Raw genomic sequence first — 11,513 nt, 5'->3', positions numbered from 1 at the left:
AGGACACATCAGAAGAGGTGGCTGGAACCAGAGTGACACTGTCTAATGGGCTCCCCCAAGGCTTTCTGTTGGCACAGACCCGAGCTCCAGCCCCAGGCCTGCTATGGCCTGGTGGTGCGATGGTGGCAAGCCTATCATCTCTTGGTCTCAGCTTCTCATCCCCAGAAAACGGCAGCAATGCCTTTCTCCCTATGGCACTGTGGTGAGGGCTCAGTGAGCTAAAGGCCATGAGGTGCCTGACATGTGCCACATTAGCTCTTCACTTTTTGCCTTGTGTTCTGAAGCAATGGGCAGCTGCTGGTTGTCCACTCTGGAGCTAGCACTGTGTGCTTTTTGTGACAAGATTTGAAGTAGGTGATTTCCCAAAACCACCTATTTCTCAAATCTGAGGTTCAGTTCCACAATGCTTCCGAGGAATGGACATCTCCCCAGATAACCGGTGGCTTACCTCTAGGAGAGGGGGGGCTGTGGTGCCGGAAGCAGGAGGCTCTGCGGTTTCCAAGGCAACCTCTGTTTGTTTCTCACCAGCCCTCCAGCCAGACTCTTGCTACAGATGAGTCACACCGCAAGTGTTTTGTTTGTTTCCCTTGGATAGAACTAGCTCAAATTTTTAATGGCTTCCGTCAAAGGTTAAAGAACATCTTCCCTTGCTAACACAGAAAGAAAAAGTTCCCTGTGTGGAATGATGAATTCCCGGTCTGAGAACAAAAACCTGGTCTTTAGTCTTAACATGTGGACAGATCACCCCATCATGCAGGTGTTCTTAGCCGGCAGCAAATCTGGAAGAAAATGCAAAGCTATGTCTTTCTAGATAAAGGTTTTATTTTTTCTCAAAATGTTACAAAAGTTATTTCTCCTGAATATCGGCAATGCATAGAGCGTTTATAAACTTATCCAGCAATGAATAAAATCTAGTTTAACACTGATCCACTTTGACCAACAGTTAACTCTCAGTGTTTCTCCTTTTCTTTCCTGATTTTAGTTCTTTGTTCCATCTTCTGCCACCCTGAAGTGTTACCCTGAAAAGTAGACCCCAACATTGTAATGGAAGGTGTCCATACTTAGCACCTGCCCGCTCTCCTACACCACAAGGAGGCAGCCTAAGGCAGTATTAGTAAACCCGGCTGAGGACAAAATGAACGGGCTGTGGGAAAAGGGTCCCAAGTCTGCAAGAGGCAAAAGCACGAGAGTCTGACAGATGAAGAATTCACCTGCAGTTTCTAAATCACCCAGTGGTTTCTGTAAGAGAACTAACTCAGGTTTCCCAAGAGGGGCTGAGTGCTGTGTAGGCTGCAGGGGAGTCTCCTGCGAAGGGCTCCGTAGCTCAAACCAAAGGGGCATGAGACAGCTCTGAAAGCCCTACTCTGGGTACATATGACAAAGCCTGGGCCAGACCAGACCCATGGCACCACCTAAGCATCACCCCTCTGTCCCCGGGCCCTCATGGGCAGCGCATGCTGCTTCTGTGCTTTCTTAGAGGAGATGCCGCTGCCACCACCTGGGCCTGCGTGGCAAGAGTTTGATGGGTAGCCACCCCCATCACAGCTTCTCAAATGGGAACAGGTGGGAGGCCGCTGCCTTCTTTTCCCTTTTGGTCTTCTTAGAGCACTTTGGCTTCTGCTCTTCTTCAGCCTCTCGGTTTTGGGGCCAGGAGGCCGCCAGGATCCTGGATGCTTCTGCTTGAGAGCTAGTCCCCTCCTCTTCATCAGAAGAGAGTCCACCACCTGCATGTGCTTGGGGAGCTCCTGTACCACTCTGGAGAGAGAGGGACAATGGAGGGGAAGGGCAGGCCTCAACCAGATGGAAGGGAGCAATCGGGGCAGCAAAGCCCCCAGCAACAGCCCTTCCTGGAGTCAGTAACTCAGGGAAGGCAGGGCACCGTGTGGGGCTGGGGGAGAGCTTTCCTCACACTGGGGCCTCTTCCAAGCAGGTACTAGATATCTTGCTCTGGGCTCAGTGCTGCCAAATGCAAAGATGTTTATGCAGGAAACTGCCCTCAAGGAGCATACAACCAAATCTAGGAGATCACCAGGCCGGGGCTTTGCACATATTACCTCACTTCCGCACAAAAGTGCACCAATGTCTTCAACTGCACAGACCACCTCTCAGTGCCAAATGCTCGGCGGGGGGGGGGGGGGTGCTCCCTGACCGTGGGGCCAGCAGGGCTGGAGAGTGAGAAATGGAGGGTTTGGATGCAGAAGGTGAAAGCACATGAGTGGATGGAGTCAACACAAAGCCTGGTAAAGGTCACCAAAGGGATGTGAGGGAGAAGCATGACAAAAATATTTTTTAAAGGCAACCTGCAGCATGTGGGGTTGGAGACAGGGAGAAAGCAGGTGTGGTTATAGCTATAACCAGCGCACATCTCTGCGTCTGCCCAATGCTGACTTCACCACATAACTGTGCGGAGGGGCCTCTGCCCCTATGGGAGCCCTATGAGGGCTGCCCATCAACTTTGCACCTGCGCCCACAGGCTGGCCCAGGCCAGCAGGTGCCATGAGACGGGAATTGAATGAGCAACCCCAGGATGGGAGGATGGCCACAGGGAGCAGTGCAAGGCTATGGGTGGCGGGTCAAACTGAGAAACGCGGGACAAGGCTCATCCCTCCCTGGATGGGTTTAGCCCCAGATCAGACCCATGGCAGGTACACTGTGGTGTCAAAACATAAGCCATTTACGGGCAGACTCTGGGGCCGCGGTTCTGAGACCCCCTCTCCTGCCTGGGCTTCTTTCCAAGCAAGCCCCACTGACCTCGTCCCCGTAACGAAGCTTCAGCCTCTCCCTGATGAGCAGTCCCCTGGCCAGCAGCTTCCAGTTCCCTAGGGCCCGCTTCTCTCTTTTCTGCAGGCAACATGAAATGGATCACAAAATGTTAGGTACCTCCATTTTCAGGAAAAATGTAAAGATGGAACCTTTGAACATATAAAGGTGCAAAAGAAGACTTTTTAGTTAAGAAAGTTTCTCAACTATGCCAAGGCCATTTTACAATGACTGTCATTTATAAAGTGATGCACATAAAAGGCAGCAAGTCCGAAGCCTCTTTTTAGCTGTTAGCGACTATACCATCTTCAAGGAGGAGGCCACACAGACTTGGGACCATGGGCAATTCCTTTCAGCAGAGGCAGGTGTGTGCCACAGGTGTAGCAGCCCCCAGAGCCAGGATCCAGGGACACAGTGGCCAGAGATGGTGGGCTCTGAGGTGCAGACAGGACCCTGTTTATCAGGGGCTAGCTCCACAGGGTGCCTTCCACAAAGTCCGAGAGCTGGAAATAGCTCTGGAGCACACGGCCTCTCCTTTTAACCACTCTGCAAGTGCAGTACCTGCCCCACCTGGGGGCTTGTGTGCCCCTGCCAATCTGCTTTTGCACGCACCTCAGCCCACACCCACACCCACCCTGGCCAGACTGCTCACCTCCTTCTCCCTCTTTTCAATGAGTGCCTGCTCATTTTCCCAGGCGGCCAGGAGCACGTCTTTGTATTCCTCGCAGACAATGTACCCATCAGTTCTGTAAGGATGCAACACGGATGGTCTTACCTGATCCTGCTGCCTGCTCTGGCCTCTCCCCTCTCCGTTGCGGAGGCCAGCAGGTGGCTCCTAAGCGCCCAGAGCCCTGATGGATTCCCTGCATCAGCCGTCCATAATCCCAGCCACAGCTACTGACAGACGCCACCCATGCAGAAGGCAGGCCTGTGGACTCCGACACCTTGTCTTCTTCCCCAGGCCTGCCTAAGGGAGCTGGGATAAGGGCTGCCCAACCCCACAGGAGGACAGAAGCCACCTGACCAGGAAGCATGCTGACACACTGCTGGCTCACCCGTCACCACCCCCAGGAAATGGTTTTCACCTAGCATCACTAGCATGCTGTTTCATTAGTTCTGATGGCCTAGCATGGAGGCAGAGTAAAAGTGTGAAAGTAAAAGGTAAAGTGTTAAGGTTGACTTTGCAAATCCAGAGTAAAACCCAGATCATGGCCTCAGCCCCCACATCGACTTCTTGCCCCTTCTCCAGGATGTCTCACCCCACCTCCAGCCCCCAGGAAGGCCCCTCACGCACATGGGATGGGAGTAGCCTTTATGGAAGTCGAAGCCAGTGATGGCCTGCACACAGTCAATGTCCAGCTTGCGGGCCACGCGGTGCAGGTTGGGCAGGTTCAGTTGGACACAGCCGACAGGCATCATGCTGGGCAGGAAGAGGTACACATTCCCAAATTCATTCCGGGGGACCTGCAGGGAGTGGCATACTGGGTCTAGACGGCTGCAGGATGAAGCAGGCTGGTCCTGACCCCACCAGGCGCTGCTGCCCTTACCTTGCCGTCCACAGCCACGGGTGGCTGGTACTCCTCTGTCTGCCACTTGCCAAACAGGCCCAGGTCATTTTGGTCCTGCAGCTGGGGCTCGGCGAGGCGGGCTTTCCGGGCCCGGTTGGAATAGCCCTTCACCATCTAGGCCAGAGGGAACAGCCAGTTTTCAAAAAGACTCCCACTTCCTAAGCACTTACTGTGTACTGGGCACTATACTGAGTGCTTTACAACTGTGGCCTCATTTAACTGCCACAATGAACCCAAGACAATGTGCTTCTTATCCCCTGTACAACTCCTAGTACCACCAGCAACTCGAGTACTGCTACCACTAGCCAACCCCTCAGAGTGCTCCCTGCCCTAGGCACTGTGCCCAGAGCTTCTGTGTGTTAACTCAGATAACTTGTCAACAAACCCAGCAGGTAGGTTCTAACACTGTCTCCACTGTACAGATGAGCAGCCTGGGAGGTGTAAACCATCTTTTGGTCCTGAGGACCAAAGCCATGCTTTTACTGGCCATACCATGTCCTACACTTTCATCACTGATAGGGTAACTGGGACTCAGAGATGAAGTCACTTAAGTCCCATGGCCAGGTAAATGACAAGGCCAGGATTTAAATTAGTAACCACCCGGGTCATGCACCCTGGAAGGCACTGACACTTTGGAACCCCTCAGACATTCCCTGGTGATGTCTAACAGCCACAATTGTCACTGAGGAGGACTAGCAAGCAGGCTTCGTAACTGCTACAAAGAGGAGTGGTCTGGGTGGGGCAGAAGATGGGCACTGGGCACACCAGCTGCCTGGAGGGTAGGGGTTAACAGGCTTCTCGTAAGGGATCACATACAGCCTCTATTCTATAACTTTTAAAAAACGTAAAATTTCTTGCATGATCTGAAAGATCCAACTTCCAAATTCCTCATTAAAGTAAGACATATTTATATGCTTTTCTCTTCCTCCAGTCTTTCTCAAGCCAGAAAGGTCTACCCAGGATGCCTTTCCTGGGTGTGCACTCAGCAGCCCTTTGTGCCCATGCCTCTGCCCCCAGCGCGCCCCCCAGTGGTTACCTTGTAGGGCACTTCTCCCAGCCTCACCACACGGGCTTGTTTCAGCCAGGTATCCCGGGAATGCAAGGTGTGCACACAATCCCTGTGGGGGCCAACAGGAGGAGACACATGGCAAAGTTCACAGCTGGCTGAAGGGGCACCAAGTGCATGGATGTACACCTTACACCACCTCCCAGAAGGGCCTCCCAGAAGGCTCAGCCCTTGATTCTCTCCTCAAGCCCTGCTCCTGAGGGAACCGTGGGACCTGCCTTCCCTGCTGAGCCAGGGAGCACTCATCTCTTCCTCAGTTTGCAGCCTGAACTCTGACCAGAGAGCAGGGTTCAGTGAGCAAGGGCACCAATTTCCCTTCCAGTGTGGCCCTCCAGCACCTGCCCCATCTGAGGCTGATTTTCAGCACAGTACTGTGCGCATGGGGTGCGTGCCTCCTCTGTGCCACAGCCTAGCAGGGTGATCATGCACAAGGCACTTTCCCTTCCTGACCCTCAGCATTGTCCTCTATTGAGGGATAATGAGCTGGGTCCTCTCTGCTTTGCCAGGCTGTGGGAGGACCACTTTCCAGGCACCGGAGCAGTGCTGCTCTGCCCACAGCATCCCTGTCCAGGCAGGGACCTCCACCCGTACTCCCTCAGCAGGCTGCACAGCTCTGATTGCCCAAAGGAGCAATTATGTCCTGGTCATGGTCTTCACACAGGAGAGGAGGGGCAGGTGGACACTGTCTGGACACGACAAGCAGAACAGCAGGGAAGTGGACACAGCCCTGTCAGAATAAATCTCAGCTTCTATCCACTTCGCACCTGTTAGGATGGCTATTATCAAAAAACCAGAAAATATGTGTTGGTGAGGGTGTGGAAAAATTGGAATCCTTGTACTCTGCTGGTAGGACTGCAAAACAATGCAGCCATTGTGGCATATAGTAGGTTGGATCTTCAAAAAGTAAATGCAGAATTATCATATGATCCAGCAGTTCTACTTCTGGGCATATACCCAACAGAAATGAAAGCAGAATCTCAGATATTTGTACACCCATGTTCACAGAAGCATTATTCACAGCGGTCAAAAGAGGAAGCTACACAGGTGGCCATCCACAAACACCGGTCACAACACGACAAATACTGTTTAATCTCACTTTTATGGGGTCCCTAAAAGAGTCGAATGCAGAAGACACAGAGCAGCATGGTGACTGCCAGGGGCTGGGGGAGGGATGGGGAGTTACTTTTTGATGGGGACAAAGGTTCATTTTGGGAAGATGAAAAACTTTTGGAGACAGCTGATGGGTTGGTTGTACAGTATGATCAACATACCTAACACCACTGAGCGGTATGCTTACAGATGGTTAAGTGGTAGACTTTATGTTACTACCCAACAAAAACCGTCTACCTCTAATGCTTTCTCCTAGGACTGACATGGTGGTCCCTATGGAGGGCTGCTCCTTCTTTCCACCAGACCGGCTGCCCCTCAACCATCTGAGGAAGCCTCTGCCTTATGACTGCTACCTGGGCGGCCTCTACCCAGGCAGCTGGGCACGGGGAGTCTCTGAGGCCTCAGACTGTCCGTAACTGAGGCCCTGACCAGCACGACGCTTCCTGACATGGAACACAAGGCCCTGCCACAGCCCCTGAACAGAGGGTGTAGGGTGAGTCCATGCAGGACGTCCCCACTAAGAGGACTCATATCACCTACCCAAGTGATTGCCTTGTTTTCTCTTTCTTCTCCAATTTATTAAAAACATCTACTCTATTTTTTGGCCTTTCATTCCAATGTTTCAAAAAATCACTTCTTTTAGTTCTTTCTTTCTATGGTTTTCTATCTTAAAAGTTCTGCTTCTAGGAGAACTGGTTGGCTTAGTTGGTTGAGCATCTGCCTTCAGTGCAGGTCATGATCCCGAGGTCTTGGGACCAAGCCCTACATCAAGCCCCACATCAAGTTCCCCCCTGAACAGGGAGACTGCTTCATCCTCCCTCTCTGCCCCTCCCCCTGCTCGTGCTCTCTCTTTCAAATAAAATCTTAAAAAGAAAGTTCTTCTTCTTTATTTTTCCCCCTCACCCTAAATTGACATTATTAAAATATTTTGTTTTAGGGGCAAGTAGGTGGTACAATCAGTTAAGCATCTCTTGATCTCAGAATCCTGAGATGGAGCTGGGCATTGGGCTTTGTGCTCGGACAGGGAATCTGCTTGCAACTCTTTCCCTCTGCTCACCTGTTCACATGCCCACATTCTCTAAATAAATAAATAAAACCTTAAAAAATTTTGTTTTAATTTTGTATATATTTTACATTCTTTTTCTAACTCTTATTCCCTTCCCCAGTTCTTTGGAATTTTTTTTTTTTTTTTTTTAGTGTGGACAAAATATCCACAAAATATATCATCTTAACCATTTCTAAGTGTGCAATTCAGAAGCATTAAGTGTATTCACACTAAGTAACCGTCCCCATCATCTACCTCCAGAACTTCTCCATCTTCCCAAACAGAAGCTCCGTCGCCATTAAAACATCAATCACTTTAATTTTCCTGATCATATCTTGTATTCCCTCCTTTTGTATATTTGTAACTTACGTATTAGGGGTGTATTTTTTATTGCCCCATGTAAACTTTGTTGTACTTTTAATTCTTCCCCCATAACTTTTTTGTACCTGGTCTTTTTTAAAAGATTTTATTTATCTATTCATGAAAGACCCAGAGAGGGGCAGAGACTTAGGCAGGAGAAGCAGGCTCCCTGTGGGGAGCCTGATATGGAACTCAATCCCAGGATCCCAGGATCATGACTTGAGCCAAAGGCAGACACTCAACCAAAGACCCAGGTGCTCCACATCTGCTGGTCTTTTAATCCTTGTTGTTTTCATCTTCAAGCTATAATACCTTCTACACACGCACCACACAGGATGGCGGGCACACACCATAAAGCTCATCACATTTGACTAAAGGGCTGACGTAAGCAGCCCCTTGCCCCAGAAGGTTGCCAGTCCTGGGCCATCGGGAAGCCCACAAAGCCACTGGGCAGCCTCACGCACCTGGAGTAGACAGCTTCTCCACGACAGTACCCAAGGATGGCAGCTGTTTCAGGGTAGATGGCCTCGTATTTCAGGAGATGCCTCTTCAGGGCATACAGAGGGTGGTTCTTGTATGTGCCAATGACCGTAGGCAAAGGTTGGCCCAGGTGTTTTGCCTGGAACTGCAAAGGCCAGAGACCATGCTGAGCATGGCTGGAAGAGGAGGTGAGGTCTGAGGCAGGCGACCCCTACACCACCATGTCAGGAAACAGTGGAGCAGAGGTTTCATGAGCAACAATGACCATAACATTGCGTCTGCCGTATGGTACTAAGTAGGTTTTAGACACACTGAAAGCTACAGGAGCATAGAATCCTGTGGCTTGTGGCAACTCTGAAGAGTTACCTAACCTAGTCGTTCTCAGTGCTCAGACACCCTGACCAGCCCTGGCAGGTCACTGCCCACTCTAGTCCTCAGGGAAGACATGCAGCTTTCTTCTGGAAGAGGCCTCACCTCTCAGTGAGGCCATTGCTCCGCAACTTGGATCTAGCTGATCCTGGTCTCCCAGGAAACTCAAACGGGCACCATGTAACTCTTCATTTGCACCATGTAACTCTTCTGAGTCCACTGTCCCTAATACTTGTCTCAGCAGTTCTCTACGGATTCGGATTTCTCAGTGGGCAATTCCACTGTGGAATTCACATCCTGTTCACCAAGTTCTCCTGACCTTCCCCTGGCAGCTCTTCCAATATCCCCAGAAAATTAGCAAGCACTGGCCAGGTGAGGTGGCAGGGGGCAGAGCATGAACAGCCTCCACTGCCAATACTTTCGTTAGTCAATTTTGACACCATCTGCATGATCCCCACTCACCCTGTCACTTCTAAGTAAAATGGACCAGGAACACTCCTGGAGGAGATTCTCAATGCAGAATGAACTGCCCCACCACAGGGAATGCTGAAAAAACCCTAGCTTCACCTGTCCTCACAAAGTGGGACTAATTCGTTGGTGAATCCGGGCAAACGCCGAGCTCCACTGAACACGACTGTCAGGCACACGGAGCATGGGTCGGGGTGGGGGTGGGGGTGGGGGGTGGTGTCCCAGACACAAAGTACTGCTGTAGCAGCCTGCTTTCCAGGATACCTTCCCCAATCCCTTTCTTTCCAGATGACTCTTCTAGATCCAGGAAGGGATGTCTGTGTGTGTGCTTCTGTGAGTGTGCACCCGGGGGTGGGGTAGGGATACAGATGACCATTGCATTAATGACTTTTTCTTTCTTCCACTCAGTGCAATTTATGTGACTGCATAAAGTATTTAAAGTTCCAAATTTACAACTAGGAAACAACCTAAAAGTATACTGTATATAGCTTCGAAGCCAGATAGACATGGGTTCAAATACCAGGGCAGTTAATCTCTCAGGCCTCCATTTTTAACTGGCAAATTAAGACAACAGTCATCCCAGGTTTATAGTGCTGTGATAATTACATAAGATCACACAGAAAGATGCCCTCACACAGGGACAGGCATATACAAGGTGTGCCAAGATGGGCCTTCAAGCCCATGGCAGCCGAGGCCTTACCTCTGAATCTTCCTTCTTCTCCCTCTCCACCAACAGGCTCTGGTATGGTCTCAAGGTCTCAGCCCACCACTTGGCATCAACCCGGCACTTGCGGGTCGCAGTCATCCAGGCTGGGTCGTACCTCTGGGTGACATCCCGGACCGAGCCATCACCGTCGATGCCCACCACGTAGGTCATGGGCTTGGTAGCATACTTGTAACAGGCCAGAGCCTGGCCCACCACACCATGCACACAGTCCACACACACCCACTTTTCCTCCTGCTCACAGAACACCTCTAGCCACTGGTCTACACCAGCTGCTTTCCTTCTTTCTGCCCCCTCACCATCACTGGAGATTTTCTTGCCTTGCTTACTCTTACTGCTTGAAGAGCTTGTGGATGCTGCTGGAAAACCGGGATGCTTAGAGGGTCTTCCACTTTGGGTCCTGGAGTCAGTCCTGGACCCTACCTTTGTCCTCTGGGGGCCTGGGGCTCTTCTCTGCCTGGGAAGGACAGGTTCAGAATCCTCATCAGATGAATGATGTGCTTCCCCACTGGAAAGCTCGAAGTCAGAGCCACTGCTGCCTTTGTCACTTGCGCTCTCTTCTTTATAAGACACCCTGGAGGCCACCTGCCGCTCCCGGCCATACCGACGTCTCTGGGTTTCCTCCTCTTGTCCTCCTGCCTTGCGCTCTTCTTCCCCACTAGAGGAGGGCTCTCTCCGTCTCTTCCCAACTGCAGCTGCCTTGCCCTTCTTCCCTTTGGCACTTGTACTGCCACGGCTTTTAGAAGATGTGTCCTCTTGTCTGGTTCCTTTGCTGGTCTTAGGTTTGGTTTGGCCTTCTGCAACTGGGCTGGAAGTTTCCAAGGAGCTGCCAGGATCCTCTGCAGATCTCTCCGTGGTAGCTTTCTTTCCCTTAAACAATAGGAAATTTATCATGGTATGATAGAAAGCCTATAATCTGCCAGGGCTAAGTCACTGGCTACAGAACCAGCATCCACAGATGTCAGAGAGGGTCAGCTGGCAATCCTTTAGAAATATAAAAATGTATTCACGAAAATCTATAGCATCTTAGATAAGTCACAGTGTAACTCTTTCCACTCTAGAGATTGGCCCAAGAAAAGAGCACCAGAAACAGACAAGCCTGGGTTTCAACTCCAGTTCTGCTTCAAATTCATTAGGTGGTTTCAATTATACATTTAATTTACATTTTCTTAAATATTTATTATGTATATATAAACCTCTGAGTCTTAGCTTCCTCAGCAATAATACCCACCTTGCACACAATGTGTCTTGTGAACAAATATCGATACACTTAATAAACTTGCTTCATTAATAGAATGAAATCCACTTCTGGACCACTAAGTTTCAGAGTGCTAAGCCTCCTGCTTAGATGATGGCAGAACCCAGAGTCCTTCACCCACTACTACTCCACATGGCCAAGGAGGAGGAGGATGCAGCCATTCTGCTGTCATACAGCACTAAACCATGGGGGACCCGGGACCTCTCTCCAGACCAGGTTTAGGCTGCTGGAGGCCCACAGGTGTCCTGTCTTCCCAACACAGGGTTGAGCATGACAGGCTCCCAGGGGCCCACACTCCATGAATA

At 50.7% G+C, this 11,513-nt stretch overlaps 1 protein-coding gene across 1 annotated transcript in view; it reads right to left on the bottom strand.

Moving 5' to 3' along the window:
* Positions 1 to 804: 804 nt before the first annotated feature.
* Positions 805 to 11,513, bottom strand: part of XPC (XPC complex subunit, DNA damage recognition and repair factor) — a 29,427-nt gene continuing 18,718 nt past the window's right edge. The window contains exons 9-16 of the mRNA XM_041762012.1: positions 9,927 to 10,820; positions 8,374 to 8,534; positions 5,365 to 5,446; positions 4,308 to 4,442; positions 4,055 to 4,224; positions 3,413 to 3,506; positions 2,752 to 2,841; positions 805 to 1,755 (exon numbers count right to left, since the gene is read on the bottom strand). Coding sequence (XP_041617946.1) covers positions 1,540 to 1,755; positions 2,752 to 2,841; positions 3,413 to 3,506; positions 4,055 to 4,224; positions 4,308 to 4,442; positions 5,365 to 5,446; positions 8,374 to 8,534; positions 9,927 to 10,820 — 1,842 coding nt within the window. The 3' untranslated portion in view covers positions 805 to 1,539. The remainder of the gene's footprint in view (positions 1,756 to 2,751; positions 2,842 to 3,412; positions 3,507 to 4,054; positions 4,225 to 4,307; positions 4,443 to 5,364; positions 5,447 to 8,373; positions 8,535 to 9,926; positions 10,821 to 11,513) is intronic.

The sequence above is a fragment of the Vulpes lagopus genome, chromosome 7 (genome assembly GCF_018345385.1).
Source record: "Vulpes lagopus strain Blue_001 chromosome 7, ASM1834538v1, whole genome shotgun sequence".
Classification (NCBI taxonomy): Eukaryota; Metazoa; Chordata; class Mammalia; order Carnivora; family Canidae; genus Vulpes; species Vulpes lagopus.
The sequence above is the reverse complement of the archived record's forward strand: the minus strand, read 5'-3'. Positions and strand labels throughout refer to the sequence as shown.